At 43.1% G+C, this 23758-nt stretch overlaps 1 protein-coding gene across 1 annotated transcript in view; it reads right to left on the reverse strand.

Annotated features, from left to right (window-relative positions):
• Window positions 1–6371: 6371 nt before the first annotated feature.
• Window positions 6372–23758, reverse strand: part of STAT2 (signal transducer and activator of transcription 2) — a 53956-nt gene continuing 36569 nt past the window's right edge. Inside the window, exons 14-23 of the mRNA XM_075265706.1 lie at window positions 23623–23706; window positions 23359–23457; window positions 21950–22085; window positions 21745–21794; window positions 20064–20158; window positions 12757–12896; window positions 12366–12554; window positions 11522–11579; window positions 8954–9096; window positions 6372–6698 (exon numbers count right to left, since the gene is read on the reverse strand). Of these exons, the coding sequence (XP_075121807.1) occupies window positions 6589–6698; window positions 8954–9096; window positions 11522–11579; window positions 12366–12554; window positions 12757–12896; window positions 20064–20158; window positions 21745–21794; window positions 21950–22085; window positions 23359–23457; window positions 23623–23706 (1104 nt within the window). The 3' untranslated portion in view covers window positions 6372–6588. The remainder of the gene's footprint in view (window positions 6699–8953; window positions 9097–11521; window positions 11580–12365; window positions 12555–12756; window positions 12897–20063; window positions 20159–21744; window positions 21795–21949; window positions 22086–23358; window positions 23458–23622; window positions 23707–23758) is intronic.

Consider the following 23758-nt stretch of genomic DNA (forward strand, 5'->3'; position numbering starts at 1 on the left):
CAGCCAGATCAGATTTTCAGACACACCACACCATTCATTTTACATTATATATTTTATTTAAAACAACATAACTAATAAAAACACAACCACATGTACATGATGACGTTCATGAGATAGAGCTCCATTATTGTACAATAATAATATATTTCACCACATAACTGTGATTTCACTTAGTTTTGATTTACATATCGCACAGTGAACTACATAGTTGCTCATTCATTCTGTGTTATGATGGTCAGGCGAGGTGGCCGTATGACCACTTGTACATAACTCTGTATGTACATGGGCGAATCTTCTTATGTCTGCTACACATATTCTTATATGAAAGAAGGCAAGTAGCAGCTCTTCCCATGCAACTCGGCTCCACAGCACCCCATGCAAATCAGGAAAACTTATGCTACGTTCACACCTGCATTAGGATTTCCATTCAGGGTGGTCTGCTTGGGGACTCTCCAAACGGAAACCTAATCTGCTTATACAGGCAGTCTGCCCAGTTTCTGCCCAAAAAGGGTGGAAAAATGCAGACAGAAAAGTGCTGCTTGCAGGACTTCTCTCCACATTTTTAAAGCGGCATGTGGTATGGATTCCCAGGCAGAGGCCGGGCGCAGGTATGAACTTAGCCTGAGCAGAACTGCAGCAGATGTGGCTGATGGACATCATCACAGAATAAGAGAGGATCAATGCACTTGGTAAGCATATGCAGTATAAACAGTAAATAAAGGGTAATGGTAAAACAGAAACCACATACCCGCCATGATTCCTGAATGGACATTAGGCAGTACAGTATGAGGATCGCACATTCAACAGGTACACAATTGGCAGTTTAAAGGAAATATTTTATAGAGCATTAGTATATATAGGAAAGCTGTATGTTTAGCTTGTGAAAGACAAGACAATATCTCAGTCCACTTACCATCTGGCTCAAGACAATAAAAGCAGTAATAATGATCATGGAGTCCGTACTAAGACACAATCCTTTGATTGAGTTTTATCCAATATGCACAGGGGGCAATTTTCAGGCAATTTTATTTGGGTGATGTTGCCAAAGATGTGCCACATCCCCTGTGCTGTGCCAGGGACTGTGAGACTGTACTAAACGCCAGTCTTAATATGTTTGCTCCCATTGCAACTGCAACTTGGCTACAATGTCTACTGCAGGCTATTCTAACTACTTAAGGTCAGTTTAAGGTGGACATGATTAAGTTATGCATACATGTTCCAAACAAAAATGGAGACAGTCTTTACAGCTGGAGAAAAAAAAGGTTCAATCTCCAGATGTAACAAAGCTTCTTTATCATGAGAAATGAGTGCAATAGTCCCCATAGGAGCTGGGCACATCAGTAACCAGAAAATGCTTTGGCAAAATAAGAAAATATGATTATCTTCTGTATAAATGTGTAGAAATTCTATTCTTGAATGTTGATCCACTTTGATCGGGACTTGGGATCGGCAGATGCAAAGTCTACCCATAGCCCTTCTCTTCAGCCACGTCCTTTTCCTATAAGTTGCTTGAACTTGTCAGTCTTTTTTTTTTTTCAACTAATCTATAAAAGTACGGACTTTCTGATGATGTAAGCGGATGCCCCCAGCATAGTTGTCAACCACCCTTAAAGTCATGGTCAGTCTATAAATATAGAGCCCTTACCAGTGTTCATAAAAAACATAATTTGATTACATTTGTGATTCTTTTTACATTTGTACAAATCATTGACATTCTCATAATTTTACAGTTCACAGAAAGTGCTGCTAATGTATTCGTATCAGTATACTGAGCTATAGGTGTATGCCACTTTTCAAGTGTGTATGTAAAAAAATTTGGGGTCCGATTCTAGTACAGAAAAAAAAAAAATTTGCTTGGCAACCTTGGTTCACACAGATGTTGGCAGTTCTACCAGTAAGCAATTCTATTCTTGTTATCAAACCAAAGGAGCCCAAGATGATACTCCCTAATAAGCCAAGAAGATTCATCATACCACAGCAGTGCGGCTTCCATTATGAACATTTTTTTTTTTTGCATATGGGTTCCCTTTTGGGGGAAGACTCTTGGTTTGGCTAATAGCCTAACATAACTTAGCCACGAGCTTAGGGGCTTCACTGGTGTATGGAAAATTGCTTTCTACGCTAGGGTAACAAAGGAAAAAAAAAAAGGAGCTGCGAGAACCTACTTTTTACTAGAGATGAGCGAACACTAAAATGTTCGAGGTTCGAAATTCGATTCGAACAGCCGCTCACTGTTCGAGTGTTCGAATGGGTTTCGAACCCCATTATAGTCTATGGGGAACATAAACTCGTTAAGGGGGAAACCCAAATTCGTGTCTGGAGGGTCACCAAGTCCACTATGACACCCCAGGAAATGATACCAACACCCTGGAATGACACTGGGACAGCAGAGGAAGCATGTCTGGGGGCATAAAAGTCACTTTATTTCATGGAAATCCCTGTCAGTTTGCGATTTTCGCAAGCTAACTTTTCCCCATAGAAATGCATTGGCCAGTGCTGATTGGCCAGAGTACGGAACTCGACCAATCAGCGCTGGCTCTGCTGGAGGAGGCAGAGTCTAAGATAGCTCCACACCAGTCTCCATTCAGGTCCGACCTTAGACTCCGCCTCCTCCGGCAGAGCCAGCGCTGATTGGCCGAAGGCTGGCCAATGCATTCCTATGCGAATGCAGACTTAGCAGTGCTGAGTCAGTTTTGCTCAACTACACATCTGATGCACACTCGGCACTGCTACATCAGATGTAGCAATCTGATGTAGCAGAGCCGAGGGTGCACTAGAACCCCTGTGCAAACTCAGTTCACGCTAATAGAATGCATTGGCCAGCGCTGATTGGCCAATGCATTCTATTAGCCCGATGAAGTAGAGCTGAATGTGTGTGCTAAGCACACACATTCAGCACTGCTTCATCAAGCCAATACAATGCATTAGCCAGTGCTGATTGGCCAGAGTACGGAATTCGGCCAATCAGCGCTGGCTCTGCTGGAGGAGGCGGAGTCTAAGGTCGCTCCACACCAGTCTCCATTCAGGTCCGACCTTAGACTCCGCCTCCTCCGGCAGAGCCAGCGCTGATTGGCCGAAGGCTGGCCAATGCATTCCTATGCGAATGCAGACTTAGCAGTGCTGAGTCAGTTTTGCTCAACTACACATCTGATGCACACTCGGCACTGCTACATCAGATGTAGCAATCTGATGTAGCAGAGCCGAGGGTGCACTAGAACCCCTGTGCAAACTCAGTTCACGCTAATAGAATGCATTGGCCAGCGCTGATTGGCCAATGCATTCTATTAGCCCGATGAAGTAGAGCTGAATGTGTGTGCTAAGCACACACATTCAGCACTGCTTCATCAAGCCAATACAATGCATTAGCCAGTGCTGATTGGCCAGAGTACGGAATTCGGCCAATCAGCGCTGGCTCTGCTGGAGGAGGCGGAGTCTAAGGTCGCTCCACACCAGTCTCCATTCAGGTCCGACCTTAGACTCCGCCTCCTCCGGCAGAGCCAGCGCTGATTGGCCGAAGGCTGGCCAATGCATTCCTATGCGAATGCAGACTTAGCAGTGCTGAGTCAGTTTTGCTCAACTACGCATCTGATGCACACTCGGCACTGCTACATCAGATGTAGCAATCTGATGTAGCAGAGCCGAGGGTGCACTAGAACCCCTGTGCAAACTCAGTTCACGCTAATAGAATGCATTGGCCAGCGCTGATTGGCCAATGCATTCTATTAGCCCGATGAAGTAGAGCTGAATGTGTGTGCTAAGCACACACATTCAGCACTGCTTCATCAAGCCAATACAATGCATTAGCCAGTGCTGATTGGCCAGAGTACGGAATTCGGCCAATCAGCGCTGGCTCTGCTGGAGGAGGCGGAGTCTAAGGTCGCTCCACACCAGTCTCCATTCAGGTCCGACCTTAGACTCCGCCTCCTCCGGCAGAGCCAGCGCTGATTGGCCGAAGGCTGGCCAATGCATTCCTATGCGAATGCAGACTTAGCAGTGCTGAGTCAGTTTTGCTCAACTACACATCTGATGCACACTCGGCACTGCTACATCAGATGTAGCAATCTGATGTAGCAGAGCCGAGGGTGCACTAGAACCCCTGTGCAAACTCAGTTCACGCTAATAGAATGCATTGGCCAGCGCTGATTGGCCAATGCATTCTATTAGCCCGATGAAGTAGAGCTGAATGTGTGTGCTAAGCACACACATTCAGCACTGCTTCATCAAGCCAATACAATGCATTAGCCAGTGCTGATTGGCCAGAGTACGGAATTCGGCCAATCAGCGCTGGCTCTGCTGGAGGAGGCGGAGTCTAAGGTCGGACCTGAATGGAGACTGGTGTGGAGCGATCTTAGACTCCGCCTCCTCCAGCAGAGCCAGCGCTGATTGGCCGAATTCCGTACTCTGGCCAATCAGCACTGGCTAATGCATTGTATTGGCGTGATGAAGCAGTGCTGAATGTGTGTGCTTAGCACACACATTCAGCTCTACTTCATCGGGCTAATAGAATGCATTGGCCAGCGCTGATTGGCCGAATTCCGTACTCTGGCCAATCAGTGCTGGCCAATGCATTCTATTAGCTTGATGAAGCAGAGTGTGCACAAGGGTTCAAGCGCACCCTCGGCTCTGATGTAGCAGAGCCGAGGCTGCACAAGGGTTCAAGCGCACCCTCGGCTCTGATGTAGGAGAGCCGAGGGTGCACTTGAACCCTTGTGCAGCCTCGGCTCTGCTACATCAGAGCCGAGGGTGCGCTTGAACCCTTGTGCACACTCTGCTTCATCAAGCTAATAGAATGCATTGGCCAGCGTTGATTGGCCAATGTATTCTATTAGCCTGATGAAGTAGAGCTGAATGTGTGTGCTAAGCACACACATTCAGCTCTACTTCATCGGGCTAATAGAATGCATTGGCCAGCGCTGATTGGCCAGAGTACGGAACTCGACCAATCAGCGCTGGCTCTGCTGGAGGAGGCGGAGTCTAAGATCGCTCCACACCAGTCTCCATTCAGGTCCGACCTTAGACTCCGCCTCCTCCAGCAGAGCCAGCGCTGATTGGCCGAATTCCGTACTCTGGCCAATCAGCACTGGCTAATGCATTGTATTGGCTTGATGAAGCAGTGCTGAATGTGTGTGCTTAGCACACACATTCAGCTCTACTTCATCGGGCTAATAGAATGCATTGGCCAATCAGCGCTGGCCAATGCATTCTATTAGCGTGAACTGAGTTTGCACAGGGGTTCTAGTGCACCCTCGGCTCTGCTACATCAGATTGCTACATCTGATGTAGCAGTGCCGAGTGTGCATCAGATGTGTAGTTGAGCAAAACTGACTCAGCACTGCTAAGTCTCTGCATTCGCATAGGAATGCATTGGCCAGCCTTCGGCCAATCAGCGCTGGCTCTGCCGGAGGAGGCGGAGTCTAAGGTCGGACCTGAATGGAGACTGGTGTGGAGCGATCTTAGACTCCGCCTCCTCCAGCAGAGCCAGCGCTGATTGGTCGAGTTCCGTACTCTGGCCAATCAGCGCTGGCCAATGCATTCTATTAGCCCGATGAAGTAGAGCTGAATGTGTGTGCTTAGCACACACATTCAGCTCTACTTCATCAGGCTAATAGAATACATTGGCCAATCAGCGCTGGCCAATGCATTCTATTAGCTTGATGAAGCAGAGTGTGCACAAGGGTTCAAGCGCACCCTCGGCTCTGATGTAGCAGAGCTGAGGGTGCACAAGGGTTCAAGTGCACCCTCGGCTCTCCTACATCAGAGCCGAGGGTGCGCTTGAACCCTTGTGCAGCCTCGGCTCTGCTACATCAGAGCCGAGGGTGCGCTTGAACCCTTGTGCACACTCTGCTTCATCAAGCTAATAGAATGCATTGGCCAGCACTGATTGGCCAGAGTACGGAATTCGGCCAATCAGCGCTGGCCAATGCATCCCTATGGGAAAAAGTTTATCTCACAAAAATCACAATTACACACCCGATAGAGCCCCAAAAAGTTATTTTTAATAACATTCCCCCCTAAATAAAGGTTATCCCTAGCTATCCCTGCCTGTACAGCTATCCCTGTCTCATAGTCACAAAGTTCACATTCTCATATGACCCGGATTTGAAATCCACTATTCGTCTAAAATGGAGGTCACCTGATTTCGGCAGCCAATGACTTTTTCCAATTTTTTTCAATGCCCCCAGTGTCGTAGTTCCTGTCCCACCTCCCCTGCGCTGTTATTGGTGCAAAAAAGGCGCCAGGGAAGGTGGGAGGGGAATCGAATTTTGGCGCACTTTACCACGTGGTGTTCGATTCGATTCGAACATTGCGAACACCCTGATATCCGATCGAACATGTGTTCGATAGAACACTGTTCGCTCATCTCTACTTTTTACCACTTTGACATACAACCAGCCTCAGTAATAAAAGAGGAGTGCGGTCATGCTTTAATATAAGGGGAAACTTTAAAAAACTTGGAATCTCCTGTTCATAGATGCATGTTGGTACCTGTACTTCCTTCCAAGTAGTATATATCACCGAACAACAAACTTTCTCTTACTCTCCCAAAATAACAAGCAGTTCTTCAGTCATTCTGTACATTATTCATATTTAATGGAAGGTGGTAAAAGAATCCAGGGACCCGTCATTAGAAATTGGGGGAGGAGGTGAAAGCATTGGATCGTTGGCTGGATCTATGAAAAAATTATTCATTGACAACCCTGAAAAATATAAAATATTCCATATTGAGCACATGGCTTCACACAATATCAAAATACACACATTTTATGTTCCTACATACAACAATGACAATCTGACAGCTTAATCTTCACCATTGCCAAATTGCAGTTTTATAATGACTAAAACAATTATCTCATCCAATACTGGACTTCATGGATGCCTTTTGCTTGCTGACCCTACAACAACTTTAAAACTGATCTGTTATCATCTGCTATTGGTCCAATTGCACATAAGTATCAAGGAATATAACGTATTCATAATTGTGTCCTCTGTATATAAGAGGGAAATGCTAGCTTCCCCCTATATCTTTCCTACCTGATACATGTCTGCCAGTAAAGAGGGCAGGGGAGGTGCGGGGTTACACACAGTACATGTAAGGAGCAGTAATGACTACAATATGGTGGAAAGAAAATGTCTATCTACTGGCTGTTACAGTACAAAGGTATACACAACCATTTTTATCTTTTACAATATGGTGAGCAATATAATTCTGCATCAATATTCACAAAAAAGAAAAAAAAATTCAATATCTTAGGTGACTAAAAACAGAATGAAAACGGAAATCTCCCATACCTCGCAACCTGAAGTGGATGAACATATTTAGTTCCTTATCCCTCTATCTGTAGTCACTTATCAGTCAAAGACTGCCGGGGACCAGGAGGAGAAGACAGAAACCGCTTATAACTACTTCAGTCTTCTCCTTGCCACACTACATAGCGCCCAATAAGGGCCATGCAGTGTGAATATTAAAATTAAAACCCTCAGCTAACAACAAGGCAAAACAGTCTGTGTTATTCCTTGATGACGTTTTCACTAACCCAAAATACAGTCTGACTACACCCCAAAGGCCCATTCAGGGGGCCTCAGATTTCTCTTCATTTGAGTGCTTCGGAGACGTGTTCTGGGTGGCTGTGCATGGCAGCATCTACTTAACGTTTTAGGGCAACAGCAAAGCCAATAACCAAAAGTGAAAATGTGCATTAGACTCCAGGCCCTGTGTAAAGTGATCTTTTTTTGAACTAGCAAGCTCCCCGCAACATATTTGCACTTGGGTGCCTCAAAATTACCGTATTTTTCGGACTATAAGACGCACTGGACTATAAGACGCACCTAGGTTTTAGAGGAGGAAAATAGGGAAAAAAAAATTTGAAGCAAAAAATGGTAAAAAGGCCACATTGACAGGTGACCCTGCAGCTGTACGGGGATGCATAGAGTGTTTTTTTTGCGGGGCCAGCTGTACTTTTTAGTTATACCATTTTGGGGAATATCTATTGCTTAGATCACCTTGTATTGAAAAAAAAACCGGTGGTTTATGATATATATATATATATATATATATATATATATATATATATATATATATATATATATATTTATTTATTTTTTTCTAGGGACAGGAGGTGATTTAGAACTTTTATTTATATTTTTAAAGCTTTTTTTTTTTTTTTTTTACTATTTTATTCCCCCCCCCGGGGGCTTGAACCTGCGGTCACTTGATTGCAAGTCCCAAAGACGGCAATACAACTGTATTGCCGTCTATGGGACATTCTGTCTATTAGTATTACGGCTGGTCATAGAGACCAGCCGCAATACTAATACAGCAGTGACAGGCCTGGGAGCCTCATTAGGCTCCCGGCTCTCACCCGAACAGGTCGGCTCCTGCGATATCGCCGCGCAGGAGCCGGCCTGCAACCTCACAGGTACGGGGCCGGTGGGGACCGGCCCCGGGGGAGAAGGGGCCACCGATACTGACCTGGCATCCGCTGTACTAGAGAGGCGGATGCCGGGGAGGGATAGACGCTGGCACAGGTGCCGGGCCTGAGACATCGCTGCGCTCCTCTGCCCTGCATGAAGCCAGCAGTGGGGGGACGGAGGAGCGGAATAGCATCACTCCTGCCGCTGCTGGCTTCATGCAGGGCAGAGGAGCGCAGCGATGTCTCAGGCCCCGGCATCTATCCCTTGCCAACATCCGTCTCTCTAGTACAGCGGATGCCAGGCACCACATTCGGACTATAAGACGCACCATTCTTTTCCCCCCAAATTTGGGGGGGAAAAAGTGCGTCTTATAGTCCGAAAAATACGGTAGTTGCAATCTCAGCGTCCATCAATGAAGTACATGTCAACCTTCTGGAGCTGTTGTGTAGCCTACAAGGCCATAATTGCCTAATTGCCACTAAGAAAAGTACCTCCACCCACAACTCCGAACATAGAGTAGTATTATAAGCTCTCAACTCACGACTTATGTCATCGTCCAGGATTGCTGCATTCTGGGAATATTGAGACTGGTGATGAAAGAACATGTCAAGGCCATTTTGTGAAGTGTCTGGTAAATACTGGGGTGTTCCAGAAGCCACACTGCTTGCAGAGTCATCCATATTCCTAAAATAAAAACACATATGTATGTATGTATGTAATCTCTCTATCTACAAAAGAAAATCCAGACAGCATACCCCTGTGTGAACAGGTGCTAAGCACTATGGCACTATTCAGGTACAAAAACTGCAGCACCACTCTGCACACAGCACAAGGGCATATGGAAATAGAAATCCAAAAGGCATTTTGTTAAATGCGGAGACAGTCTGGATTGTCTGATATGGAGAAGGCAAAGAGACTCCAGCAAAAGCTGGAGTAGCTGGATACCACCACCTCTCAGACCCCGTCGTCCCCCTACCTGAGAGGCCCCAAGTGGGGCAAGACCTTCATGCCAAGAAGGGCTTGGAGAGGAAGGCCTAGAAGACTTAGTGCAGGACCACCAGGCAGGTCTAGGCTTGAAAGAAGACTTCCTGGAACAGGAGACCCAGAAAGGCTGTCTTCAGAGCAAGAGATGGAGCCACGAAAGAAGCAAAAAAACCTGAGAACGGCTGGCAGAAGATGGATGGCACTTAGAACGCATCTGGGGGAGGAAGAGCCTATTACTCCCTGTGGTCCCAGAGATAAGCGTCTTTAGGCCTTTGCCAAAAAGTCAGCCCGGTTCATCCCAAAAAAGCAGAAGGGCCACACCCGCCTTCTTGGAGGCGGACTCAGCATTCCACAAATGAATCCAAAAAGTATGGAGTATAGCCACTGTGTTGGCAGCAGTCTAGCAGATCTAGGAGGCAACGCACAGGTACTTGGAAACCTTCAGGATTTCAGAGACGAGCAGCTGGCTGTCCTTGAAGGAAGCTTCATCAGAATGGTTTGTCTGGAGCAGATTGGCCCAGGAAATGCAGACCTAGCTGACCTCCGAGGCAGCAAAGAAAGGCCGCAGGGTCACCCCGAAGAGGGACTCCACCTTCGTGTCCAAGGGATCACTGAGCAAGGCGGATTCTGCAGAAGACAAAATAGAAGCCTTGGAGAGCTTAGCTATTGTGGGAACCACCACTGGAGGCTCTTAATGATAGAAAGGGACACATGGGTAGTTGGCCGACAAGAGAGCTCAGGTCAGGCTGGCTTGATAGTGCAACGTGTGCTTCCTTGAGCTCCCCCTAGCTGAAAATGATGATCAGTGAAGCTAAAGACATGTAATACATCTTATCCTGACATTATTGCCCCTAAGTTCGCCTTCCCTTGGAAACACACAGGTCAGGGAAAGGGAAAAGATGTACAACTTTCTAGTAGAAGACAGAACACGGTCTTGGTGAAGCCACTGTTCCCTCAAACGCCCAGTGGATAGGAAAGGAAGGCATTCAAGGCTGTAACCTTACTGGCTGAGCCACAGACTGTTTGTTGAGCCCCTTTGATAAATGTGGCAGAAGGAGGTGTCCACTTGAGAGGACAGATCTGGATCCTCAGAGATCTATGGGTATCTCTGATCGCACAGATGAGCTCTCACTTAACAGCAGATATAGATGAGCCCAGCTGATGCTTGGGTTGGAGTCAGAGGCTTTCCTAGGAGAAGCAGACTGAACAGGGGAAGACAGGGAACCACCTGTTGGAGTGGAGCTGCAAGCTGAGGCCCTAACTGGGGAGTGTCAAGAGGAAGGGGAGGAGGACCGTGACCTATAGGAAGACCTCCAGATCTTTATGTGTGGAAGGCTCCTGGAGCTGGAACGAGAACTATGACAGAGTCCAGTGAGATCCCTAGACGCCACCGACCGAGCGGCGATCTAGGAAGGTAGCCGTGGCAGTGCCTGTGGCAGGGTATAGCCTGGAGGTAGAGCCAACAGTTTTTCTTTCCCTAGTGTATGTCTCCAAGTGGCCAGGTCTATACCCATGGTGCTGAGTTTCCCAGTGAAATAAGTGAGAAAAACTCACGTTAATAATAATGGAGGCTGCGGTTCATCCATTAGAGTTAAAACAAAATCCAAAAAAACCCAGTTTACATAGATTGGGGAGCATCTTCCTCTGTGAAACCTCCTCATTAATATTAAATTAGAGATAATACTAATGAACGGCTAGAAAGTGACTACTGACCAGGTGATGAGACCTGGAAAATAGGAAAAGCTCAGGAAACCGCGGTGAGTTGACATGTCTGACCATGACAGATATAGTCTACATACAGATAAACATAAGGACAACCATTCACAATAGATGGGCACAGCTAATATACGCCTCTTCTATGCACCTGCAGACTTCAATGAACATTTGAAGACTCTTGTGTCTATGGTAAAGCACATCTCTACACATTCTAGCAGCTCAGGCAAGATGGCTACCACCATAAAGATGCATCCACCATCAGAAAATAACAACAGATTCAGACCCTACATGAAAGAGTAGTCATCTGGCTGATTTGCAATAGTTATCGATAAGCATGTATATAGCAAAAGCACAATTAATCCATAAAATCTAATGGAAAATCAAAAATCTAATTCTTCTCATTGCTTACCTTTCAGAAACCATGATCAGTCTGCGCTTCATGTACTTCTGGTATTCCTGTAGGTTTACTGTAGGAAGTAAAATAAATATATGGTTTAAGAAACATTTTTGCCTGAAAACAAAGCTAATGAAGATCCAGTTACTCAAGAAGACCACTTGACAGTGTCTGCATTCGACTACAGATGTCCTTGTTGATATATGTACAGTGTAAGAAGAGGGAAGCAGAAGGCTCTGTACACTATGTAGAGGCCGTGCCACACTATTACTGCTTGGCTCCTATTCATTTGACTGGGAACTATGCTGCAATGGTGTGGCACAGCAACTACACAGTCCACAGAGCTGCCTGCTCCTGGCTCTGCACATTGTACAGATATCAGTAGACTGATTTTGGGTGTTGGCTGTTGAACCCCGCTAATCTGACACTGATGACCTGTCCTAAGGATAGGTGATCAACATCCACTTTTTGGACAATACCTTTGACCCACTTTCAAGCTAAAGAGCTTTTTACACAGCCTGATAATCTGGTGATTGCTGGGAACAACCACTCCAAGGAACACTTAGCTAATAGTTCCCTTGTCTAATTGTCCTGCCAGTCAGCTCACCAATAAGAAACCTCCTCTTGTTCGACCAATTTCAGCTTTTATGTGGTATAAAAGTGTCAACACTTTGATGTAAACAAGTGTATCTGAGCTGTACGGTATATACTGTCTATAAGTTATTATAGTCTCTTATTAGAAAAAAGAAAGGAAATATTGTGAAATAAATAAGTTTCCGACCGATTTTCATCTTTCATTTTCCTGCTGAAAAAAAGTTGTTACGCAGATTTGACAGGACTGCAAATATTAGGTGTTCACCTTCACTTTGTTCCTGGTAATACTTCCCAAAAGCTTCATCCTTAGGGATATTGGGATATAGATATTTCAGCGGGTTCTCTGGAATGTTTTCCTCAGCGAGAAGTTGGTAATTTCGGATGATCTCATAAAGGGGAATGTGGGATAACTCCTTTTTGGTGAAAGGCTCAACAGATCGAATTAAGTAGGTTCCTGTGGAGACACATCACCTTTTGATACCGCTGTTATCCATAATGCCACAAATTTCCTTTACATCAGATTGGAATATATGATGTGTCTATTTAACGTTCATCAACTAGAACACTTCACCATGATATACCGTAAATTCTAACTGATGTCACAAACTAGAATAATCCATTCCCCAACATGTTTACTGTATAAAGGTATAGCATACCATTAGGCTCATGGTCCACCCAGGAACATGTAATCCCTCCATCGCTCATGCTTTCGCTAAAGCGCAGGAGGAAAGTGCCCTGCTGCATGGTCTTCAGAAGAGCTTCCTCTGTACTCCGACTCACAAATCCCATCACATAGCTGTCACAATGGGAAAAAAAATGCTGAACAAGGAAAACCATTAAAATTAACTCCCATTTTAATTTTTACTATTGTATTGGGGGTGTTTGATGAGCTTTTTTGCAATATACTTTATTAATCTGTCAAGTCTGAGAACATGAATCAAGATTCTTATACTTTATATTGTAGAAATACTAATTTTTCCTTAATGAGGTTGCATGGATCTGAGACAAAGGATCTTAAAACCAAGATGGAGCTTGGTTGCTCATTGACACACCCTGTAACAGAATTCCACAGACTGGAGCAAGGAGGTGTCTGGCTGGACATTGAAGTTTGGAGCCAATGGGAGATGGACAACAACTCAGGAATGTCAAAGGGGGCAGTAACCCATCCTTTCTTTGTCTCTAAAGTGTGTGTACTTTCAATAAAGAGCCAGTAATGCTGAGGAGGGCAAAGAGCATGGCTGGTTTGATACGGAACTCTGTGTCTGTCTCATTATTGGCGATTTGTGCACAAACATGCTCATTTAATTTGGACTGACTGATTGATCCAAGATATAGTCAATTTGACTTTAAAAGTTGGTGCCGAAACCCGGGACTGCCTTGATGGAAACCTAGGGAGGCCTCTAACTCACGCGGATTATTTACAGTTGAAAGCCCTCATTTTCCGAAGAGAGTCCGGAATCTCAACTGATCACGGTGAGTTTACTTATATTGTATATATGTATTCTCACTTGTGAATCGGAAAATGGTGGTTAGTATCTGTGATAGTTATGATGGGTTATTAGTCTGAACCCCAGAAGGGATGGGGGTTGTCTGGGCCTTTCCTCTGGCAGTTGTATGAACCAGGCATTACTGCTCTGTCCCCATGTGGCTCAATCAGTCAGGGTTCTCAGTAGATGGACTGAATCTAAAAGTTGAGAATGTATATGGTCCATGTTTAAGTCAAAAGAGCCTGTCCCTGCGGGACATGAATAACCCCCATGATTTTATTGTGAAGAGTGCAGGCAAGCAGCATGTTACAGGCAATGAAAAGGTTAACAGCACGTGAAGTTGTAGTCAGTCCCAGAGGCGTAGTGAGAGACAATAGACTGTTCACAGCATGGTTTAGAGGCGTGTCCTATAGCAAGAGAGGGATTTTTGGAAGTTGAATGTGAATCCTTGTAAAACCAGTGACAAGTTCAGCTATAAACGACCTCACTGTATACTACTATTATGATGTTTAGAGGATTATATGTTTAAACTTTGGTTGGGATCTAGTAAAGTAAATTGCAAAAGTATAGTTTAAGAGGTTCTGAACATCTGTGGTGATTATAACGTGGGGTTTGCTATGAAAATATTCAAAAAAGTTGCATGGTGTTCAAAGGAACATGGTTGGGCATACAAAGGGTTAATCTCAGTCAAATGTACTGACTGTGTATACAGGGATATATCCAAGTATATGATGGTTATGTTATATTGTTTGTCTGTTATTGTCTTTAAACTGTTGCATCTACAAAAGAGCATAAAGGTGATGATTAAAAGTTTTGAATCTTTATAGCATGGGTATGGGAGATCACGCAGGGGGAACTGGCCACTCCCCTTTCGTCATCTCCGCAATCCACAAGTTGGGGTTTTCTCCCAAGTTGAAATTTTTGTGCAAGAGTTCAGGGAACAAAGGATATTCTGATTTTGTTTATGTGTCTATGTTCAATGGTTGTGTGTTAAACTTGTGTTGTAACTTTATATTGTGTCCTGTTCTGTTAACTATGCTAATCACACTTTTCTTTGTCTCAGCAGTATATATATATCCATATCTGTGCTGTGTAAACATTCACTGTCCGCCATTAAGGATTTGGTGTCATTGTTCCACAATGGAATGCAGGAGGAAGGGTGTCGCCCTGGTGTTTCGACGCCATCTTTGATTTTAACACTGGACCCTCCCAGACGTCCACAGTATACTCTGCTCTGTTACCTTCTGTGTTATTTTGTGATGAACCATGCTCCTATTAATCAGGATTGTTCCCCATTGTAGGATAACGGTTATGAAAATTTAAAAAAGGTGTCCCAAGTTTTGAAATTTAAAAAACAAGCAACATGTGTGTGTGTATGCTGATTGATAAAAAAGATGTAGCACAGATTATTTTTGTAATGATGTTTTGGTTTTAGAAAGTAAAAAGAGAGGAAATTTATTTTGTTCTATACTAGGTGAATTAGGAGCCTCCCCTATATCTGTTGTGTGATGTCCTTTGTGTGTAATTGTGTTATGTGCTCTGGAGACTGATGTGATCCTTTGTTCAGTGTTTCTGCCTTCTCTGCTAATGAGATTGTATGAATGTGTTTCTGTTCCTTTAAGAAGTATGCCCTGGAGCTTGCTGAATCCTGTAGTCCTCCGCACACACAGATGTCAGAGGGAGGGGGGCCCATAGCCATGTGGGCTGTAACGCTTGCTTGCAGGAGAAGCTGCTGTTAACACAGGAACAGCAGGGGGTCTTAAATCTTGCATTGCAGACTTGAGATAACAGTGGCTGGACAAGCTTAGCTACAGTGTGTTTTTTCTTTATGGTTCCTACAAGTCCTTTCTAACTGGTTAACTATTAGGCCCTGAGTTGTTTCTAAAACGCCCCATCCTGTTTATTATTGTTTGTAGCTGTTAACAATAGGTTCAAGGGGGGAGTAACTGAAATATATAAGTATTTTCTGCTGACAATATAGAATAGAACAACATGATTATGTGTCATAAGAGATTGTTAGTTATTTGAATGATGAACCTATTGTTAACTTAGATTTTTTGAGTTCTTTGCAGATTTGATGTTTCTTGATTTGGGAAAGATGGTGGATCCTGCATCAGATATGCCACAGTCCCCGTATATGAGGTAAATCAAGCGTAAGGAGACCTATTATGGGACTTCACGGGTCTCAGCTGAACTTGAAGCCATCACTTGAACATGGTACAATGTCTGAGGGTAGGTGGTTGATATAGTAGAATTATGGTCCGATCTGGAGGGCAAGAACGTTTTGTGTGATGGAGATTCTGCCGCTGCTCATAGGTGGGTATAGTCAGAAGTCAGGCCACACACCAAGGCTGATAGGAAAGAAAGTAGGATAACATGTGGGCAGATACTGCCATTAGCCCAGCTGCATAAGCCTAGGGGACCCAAACGTTTTTAGCTCTCTTTTCAGGTTTTACGACACTGATGCACCGAAAATGGTCCAGGAGGAAAGGAGACTTGGAAAGAGGATGTACAAGTCCTGGTGTCTGGTGGTAAGAGAGTATGTACTGAGAACATTGTCCCCACTTATGGCATAAGTAGCTTCTTATTAAGTGCACTGTTTAGAAGTAGCCATGTGTGACCTGGTGAGCGGAGGATGGGCAGCTGCAGGATCTAACATCACTATAGTCAGATATATATGTAAGCCCATATAGCATGTGTTAGGCCAAAGAGTCAGGCCTGAAGCCCTTGTACCTGTTCCAGGGATTGCAGGTTAAGTATATGCTGTTGCTAAAGGTGAGATGGTATGAGTACATGCTTGTGTGTAGTTGTCTCTCTTCAGGATGGCTTGGGGCATATCTGGTGAAGAAAATCACCATAAACGAGACTGCAGATAGACGGCTACTGAAGATGTAGTGTAAGTAGTATCCCCGAGAGCATCAAAGTGCTAATGGAACTTACCATATGGGTAATAAGGAAAATACTATGCTATATTATGGGTATATAATAAGTGTTTCACACCCCTATGTAGTTCCCAGAGTATTGGAAAGTATTTATCACTTGTCACTTGTATTTGTTTTTTGTAAGGTACATTCTAGACAGGAGAAATTAGCCTTAGCCCTATATTTGGATTGTGTTTCCAAATTGTCTCAGATGTAATATGATGTGCTGATTGACTATGTGACGAATTATCAAAAACATATGATTAATTTATATTCTTGAGTTTTTCCCTTCCCTCCAGAGTCTGAATCAGTGGAAGGAACTTATGAACTAAACCCAAAGATTGGATGGAGATAAAGAGATGAGATATGAGATCCTGAGAGGAGAAATATCAAGGACTGTTGGATGAATCTGCCTTATGTTCCTGTTATGTTTTATGCAACATAGAGACTGATCCTTTTAGTGATATCAATCTGTGTAGTCCCGTGTCTAGAGGGGATGATAAACGAGGTTGTGGATTTAAACAATGAGACTTGAGGCTGATATGGAGACAATTAAAGTGTATGATGATGTAAGTGAGAAAGTTTAAGTGAAGTGAGATAGTTGGAAGCCGTCTGTTTATTTAGGAAAGGTATTACGTTTCATGTTATAACATATTACTGGACGGGAGTGTTAGTCCGAGGAAGGACAGAAAACAGACGTCCATTGGACTCTTAAAGTCCGTTAAGCCAGTTAGTGGCTTATACATTCCCTGGAGGAGTGTAAAGAGATAGGGGGCAAGGTAGTTTTATAGTCGGGTCAAAGACCGGGCGGCACGATTCTTTAGCCAGACGGGGGAATCTTGTGCGTGACTGTAAAGCCCGACACTGGTGAAGCAGCTGCACTGGTGTCGTATCTCATAGTAATTATGTTATGGTGTTTAAGCGTAAACATACTTTGTCCAGTGAGGCACAGACGGCAGTAAAAGTTGGTCGAGACTAAATAGATGGAAAGAAGCATGTTTATGGTCCAGTTTCCCCTCGAGAATACACGGAGTTGCTTTAGGGACAGTTAGGATCTGACCTTCCTATGTGAAAGCCCTTTAAGTGGGAGCTTATCTACAAGGGATAAGTTGTCATGTAAGAGGTGAAGTGGATCGAAACACATTGGAACAGATCAGGGGGTTCACGAGCTCAGGGAAAAATTAGTATTTAGGGGGGAATGTCAAGTCTGAGAACATGAATCAAGATTCTTATACTTTATATTGTAGAAATACTAATTTTTCCTTAATGAGGTTGCATGGATCTGAGACAAAGGATCTTAAAACCAAGATGGAGCTTGGTTGCTCATTGACACACCATGTAACAGAATTCCACAGACTGGAGCAAGGAGGTGTCTGGCTGGACATTGAAGTTTGGAGCCAATGGGAGATGGACAACAACTCAGGAATGTCAAAGGGGGCAGTAACCCCTCCTTTCTTTGTCTCTAAAGTGTGTGTACTTTCAATAAAGAGCCAGTAATGCTGAGGAGGGCAAAGAGCATGGCTGGTTTGATACGGAACTCTGTGTCTGTCTCATTATTGGCGATTTGTGCACAAACATGCTCATTTAATTTGGACTGACTGATTGATCCAAGATATAGTCAATTTGACTTTAAAAAATCTATCAAGATTCCTTTTTAGTAGAAAACAGGCTGTAAAGTTTCTATTAGCAATGCTCTAAGTATTGACAGGGAGGCTCTGTTCATACACATGTACTCAATGTAGTACATAGAGCTAAAGCATTTACCAAAGAGGGGATGGTCACTTCACATGGCTGTATCTCTGGTTTTATACCACCCAGCTTTCTCAGCTGCCAAGATTTAACTATACTAGCTATAAAAGAATTAGAGACATCACTAGTAAAAAACTAAATTGGGAATGTGATTTTATATGCAGAATGAACTATTGCATATTATGTTGAAATTACCAACTATTTTTAACTAGTGATATCTCAGGTTCTGTTATAGGGAGTACTGCAATCTCAGCTTTCTTGAGAATCATATATCCAAATCATTTTTTTAGGTTGTATAAAACCTGAGATACAGCCATTGGAAGTGACCATCCCACTTGGTAAATGCTTCAGCTCTCTATATTTACAATACAAATGTGTACAGACTTTCTCTATTAACAGCTCAGTTATAGGGTTTCTAAAAAGAATGTTACAGCCGGTTTTATAATAAAAAGGAAGTTAGATAGGAAAACAAATTACGTTATGAAAATGGTCACCAAACACCCCGACAATAGTGAAAAAAAATAAATGGGCGTTACACTTTAATTTATTGAGATGATCAATTTACTAAGTGTGTAAACCAGACACCAATCAGCCATAACATTAAAAACCAATAACCTGATATTACTATGAAAGACCCATACAGAAGAATTAGGGATGCTCTGTGCTCTCATACCTCTCTTCCATAGCAGTAATTGACTTATTATGCAATTTGAGCTACAGTATCTCTTTTGCAGGAACTGACTGATATCTAGCAGGCATGTTCTAATGTTCATCAGTAAGACTCGGGAGCCTATAAACCATGATGTGGGTATACTGGTTGCCCTTAGCAATTGTGACTGCCATAAATCCTTCACCTTCCAGGTCGGTGGATTGAAAGAAGACATCACTATTCTAGGATTTAAAGGTCTCAGAGCAGGCTACGGTATTAGAGGAGAGGGTCAGAGACAGATAGGACAAGTCCATCACTTAAAGCAGTATATGTCCAGTCTCTCTATTCTGGATAGACGATATTGCGCTTCACTGCATGTGCCCCATGGTTTCTTTTGGGTAATTTTAAAATAGTTTTAGACTCCATTCTTGGATCGGCTTACATGGAGGACAGGAAGGCTAATGCTTGGTTCACATCTGCGTTGGTACTCCATCTGGGGAAGTCTTTACGGGGACCCCCTGAATGGAATACCAACTGCAATTGCAAGCACTGTGCAGTAAAAGCACACAGACCCCATAGACTATAATGGGGTCTGTGTGCTTGCCGCTCACTGTCCGCACAAATCATATGGACAGGAAAGTAGATTGTGAACTACTTTCCTGTCCTCATGATCTCTGCGGAGATCTGGTGGCAAGCACACAGACCCCATTATAGTCTATGAGGTCCAAGTGCTTTCACTAGCACACCGCTTTCAGTTGCGTTCAGTATTCCACTCGGGGGGTCCTCATGCGGACTTCCCTGGACGGAATACCAATGCAGATGTGAATGAGGCCTAAGGCTGCGTTCACATGGGATTTTAAGAAGAATAGCAGGTTAACCCCCCCTCCCCTTCCTCTCCAAACCCTAAAAGTCTGTTCTAAAATGTAAATGAATTTAACTCTTTCAATGTCCTCATAACTAAGGTCCTCCATGTCCCATCAGTTTTGTGACTCTACATTTTCTAACTCCCGAGCATCCTTTCTGTGAACTGGTGCCCAGAAGTGAACTGCATATTCCAGATGTGACCACATTAATGCCTGATATAACGGGAGACCAGAAAGAGCAACTTTCACTTAAGATAAAAATAAGTATTTGATGAAAAGCTTCTTAATACTTACCCATCATTCCAGATGTCTTCCAGGTGCAATTTCACAAGAGCCAAAATTGCATCAAACCACTCCCAAAATGTGAAGGAAACTCTAGGCATAGTGTCCTGTAAAAAAAAATTAAGTACATATAGTCGATTTGTTAACTGGTGGTTCCCCTCTAAATTGTGCGCATCATGTGAAATTTATACAGTCTTACCATTCAGCTAAACCAACCTGGTATAAAGAAATGGCAAAAAAAAAGTCTTTAAGATGATCCACCTAATATAGGAGCTGAATGTACATTTCCACAAAGCAGAGCAATGCTATACCTCGCACCACTGGACCATTTTCACATTGTTTTGCAGTTGATGTATTGTAGTTGTCTAGATGTCAAGATGGTTCCCTTAGCTCTTGTCTTGATGTAGTTAGTTATCCTTGTGTCCCAAACACTGTACTTACTTGTGTACTGCCCCACCGGTTCACAGACCACTGATGTGATGTGGCTGTAGCACAATGGACTTCAGTGGTCTCTTGACATGGATGAAGTCCATTGTGCTACAGCCACACCACATCAGTGATACTGTCATAGGGAATCCATGCCAGAGGTTTGCAATTATATGGGCATATAGATGCATGCATTCAGCTCTTCTGTTCATATACATAATATTTAATTCCCAAACTGGATCTGTATAGAGCTTCGCAGAACCTTCATCTTGCCTCACCCAGTCCAAGCATTGGGAGCCTATCCATGTTATATTATAGCTTACATAAGATGAGCAATGTATACACTTACCCTCCCACAAAGAAAAGCAGCTACAGCTTTCAGAATCTGCCAATAGGCTTACTAAAGTGTTAAAGTAGTAAATACATTCAGTATAAAGATTATTGATGATCATGGGTCCGATTTTGAGGTAGCCACCTGGCCTGAGTAAGTCAGACTACAGGAGTGTGTAGATGATGACTTCTATGGGAGAATGTTCTAGGCATGTTCTGTGACATGTGTGGAGGTCACTGTACAGAGTGGGTGAGGAGGTGACCCTCGCCTATTGTCAATGGTGTGCTCTGCCTCCAGCCATATAATATAGGTGTTACCTTTCCTGCTAATCCTGCTGGTGATGATAATGAGGTGACTGCTCACAAGTGATCTCTACAGAACAGGAAGTTTTTGGCTTTAGTTGAGCTCAGTGTTTAGTGAAAACTGCAATACTTAAACGGCTTTTAAATATAGATAGGGATAATATAAATAGAATAAAATTTTAAAAAAGTAAATTTTTTTTTTAAATTAATTGCAAATATTAAAACTATCTTTCAACTATAGTTTTTAGAATTAAGCACCAAGGTTATGTTAAATTTAATTTAATAATTTAATATTAAATTCAAGAGGACCATTTACCACCTACACCAGCTACAACTCTTTGCATTCATCCATAGGTGTCGCTCCACTGATTCTTGAGTTGACATTTCCCTAGCCCGTACTGTTCCTGAGCAATCGGTGCTGTTAATTTTGGCACACAATATGCTTTTTGGGTTCTCTACTGTCTTTATAAAGCTTTAGTAGCATATTAGGTGCTGAAACTAACAGCACCGATTGCTCTGGAACAGCAAGGGCTAGAACAAAATTTCCAACTACGTTGGAATCAGTAGGAGTTGGTGAAAGGTACTCATTTACAGTAAGTGTATTATTACGTTTACAGCTAATATGTATTTTTACCTTTGAAAACTTACTCCAGGTCACAATGCTGTTCTCATTTGGCACCGACCCTTGCAATAAGAAAACAAAATCTGTCAAAGGACCGTTACACACAAGTGTGAATGCACTATAACTTAAGCAACAGATAAAGCAATATGAAATGTGCCTGCACCATTATGAATGAAATAGAACAACAAATTAGAATAAGACTGAAAAAAACCTGTACCACAGAGCTTCTTTCCCAACATTTGCAACTGGTCTTTATTCAGACCCCGACGTGTACAGCATGAGAATTGCCAACTAAGAGCATCTGCTATCAGAATCCATTTTGCAGCAGGAGGTTTGACGAAAAAAGTCACATCCTAAAAACAAAAACCATGAATATACGTTAAGGACGCCCATTTTTGATGTATGACACCCATATAAGAGAGGCTAGGTTCACATCAGCGCCTGTAGAGCCGACTGCTATAACAGTGTTTTCCCGCGGACAACGGCATTCCCCATAGACTATAAGGGGTCCTTCAGGTGTCTGTCGTGTTTATACCGAAACCAGTGGAGAGACTTTTCTCAGTCAATTTCTGGCACAGATGTGAACTTAGCCTTACAATCAAAATTGAGGACTACATTAAATTTCATCTATCTGCAAGTACAAAGTTATTGGTTTTAGGTTTACTGCGACCACGGCATCTGAATGGTTACTTTCACTTTCTATTTGATCTTTTGTAACGGGGTGTCCCACCTGTGGCGCGATCACAGGATGATTCCCGTTATCATAGCAGCTGGGAGCCTTCTGAAGGCTTCCGGACTGCCAAAGTAATGTAACTACTGAAGCTTGTGTGCAGCAGGCTTCAATAGTTCCATAGCAAAGCTGTCATAGACTGCAATACAGTAGTATTGCAATCTATGGCACAGGTGATCTAAAGATCACATTTTTAATCCCCCTGGGGATTGAAGTGAAAAAAAAAGTTTTTAAAAATAGAAAAAAAAAATCCCTCAAAAAACCTAAAAGTTTAAACCACCCCCTTTCCCTAAATCACATATAAATATAAATCAGCAGGAAGTCTTGAGCCACAGTTTCCTTGGCAAGATCGAGCAACCCCTTATTTTTTTTGTGTCCTGCTGTAATCTATGAAAAAAATGGGAAGCAGAAACACACGGCAAATTTCAACATATCAACATAATTGATATGTTGTAAATGATTATGCCAAGAAACCCCTTTTACACTGTTAAAATCAACCTATTCACCACTTATCAGACATCACTAAATTAGCCCCACAGCCCACCCAAAACCTTGGTTGTATATGCTGCATTGTACTCATTTCTTATTGATGCTTCAATCTGCTTCATTATTCCATTCAGAAATAAATCGTATCCCTGATAAAGTGCAGTATAAAAAAAAAAAAAGCCTAAAAGCTGCTCTAAGTTAGCATCTCCACACCACAGGTAGGCCTTCTGACAACCATATGCGCTAATATGGAGACGAGTTCTACTGGTTAGGTAAACCCTAAGGTCCAGAGCCTCCTGATAAGTTTCTATATATCCTACACGCTACAGAAATTCCGTTGTTGAACCCAATGATTCTGTGCGCTGGGGTGTCAATGTGGTATACATATACTAATCCACAGGCCCACTTACCATGGGGTTAGTGCTAAGTAAGTTGAACCACAACACTGATGCCCATGCTCGTACAAACTGAGCAAGGTTGGAGATCACAACAAAAGGCAAAGTAGTAGCCTATAAAAGACATGACAAAGGCATTAATATGGAAAGATGTGTAACGCTATAACAAGGGATGGTAAAAAGTGACAACACACGAAATGACAGTCATTCATTCCAAAAACAAAGAACAACACAGTTTAGTTAACTCTTTAGTAACTGAACAGACCGGCCACATTGTACCTCTATGTTTAACGTCACTCCCTCGTGTTTGAATTGAGTCTGAAAGGTAATGCAGTGAAGCTCTTCTACCACACTCAACGAGCCCTAGACACAGAAATTCCAAAAAATTATAAGAAATACAATAAGATGCAAAAAA

Source organism: Leptodactylus fuscus, chromosome 2 (assembly GCF_031893055.1).
Source record: "Leptodactylus fuscus isolate aLepFus1 chromosome 2, aLepFus1.hap2, whole genome shotgun sequence".
Lineage (NCBI taxonomy): Eukaryota > Metazoa > Chordata > Amphibia > Anura > Leptodactylidae > Leptodactylus > Leptodactylus fuscus.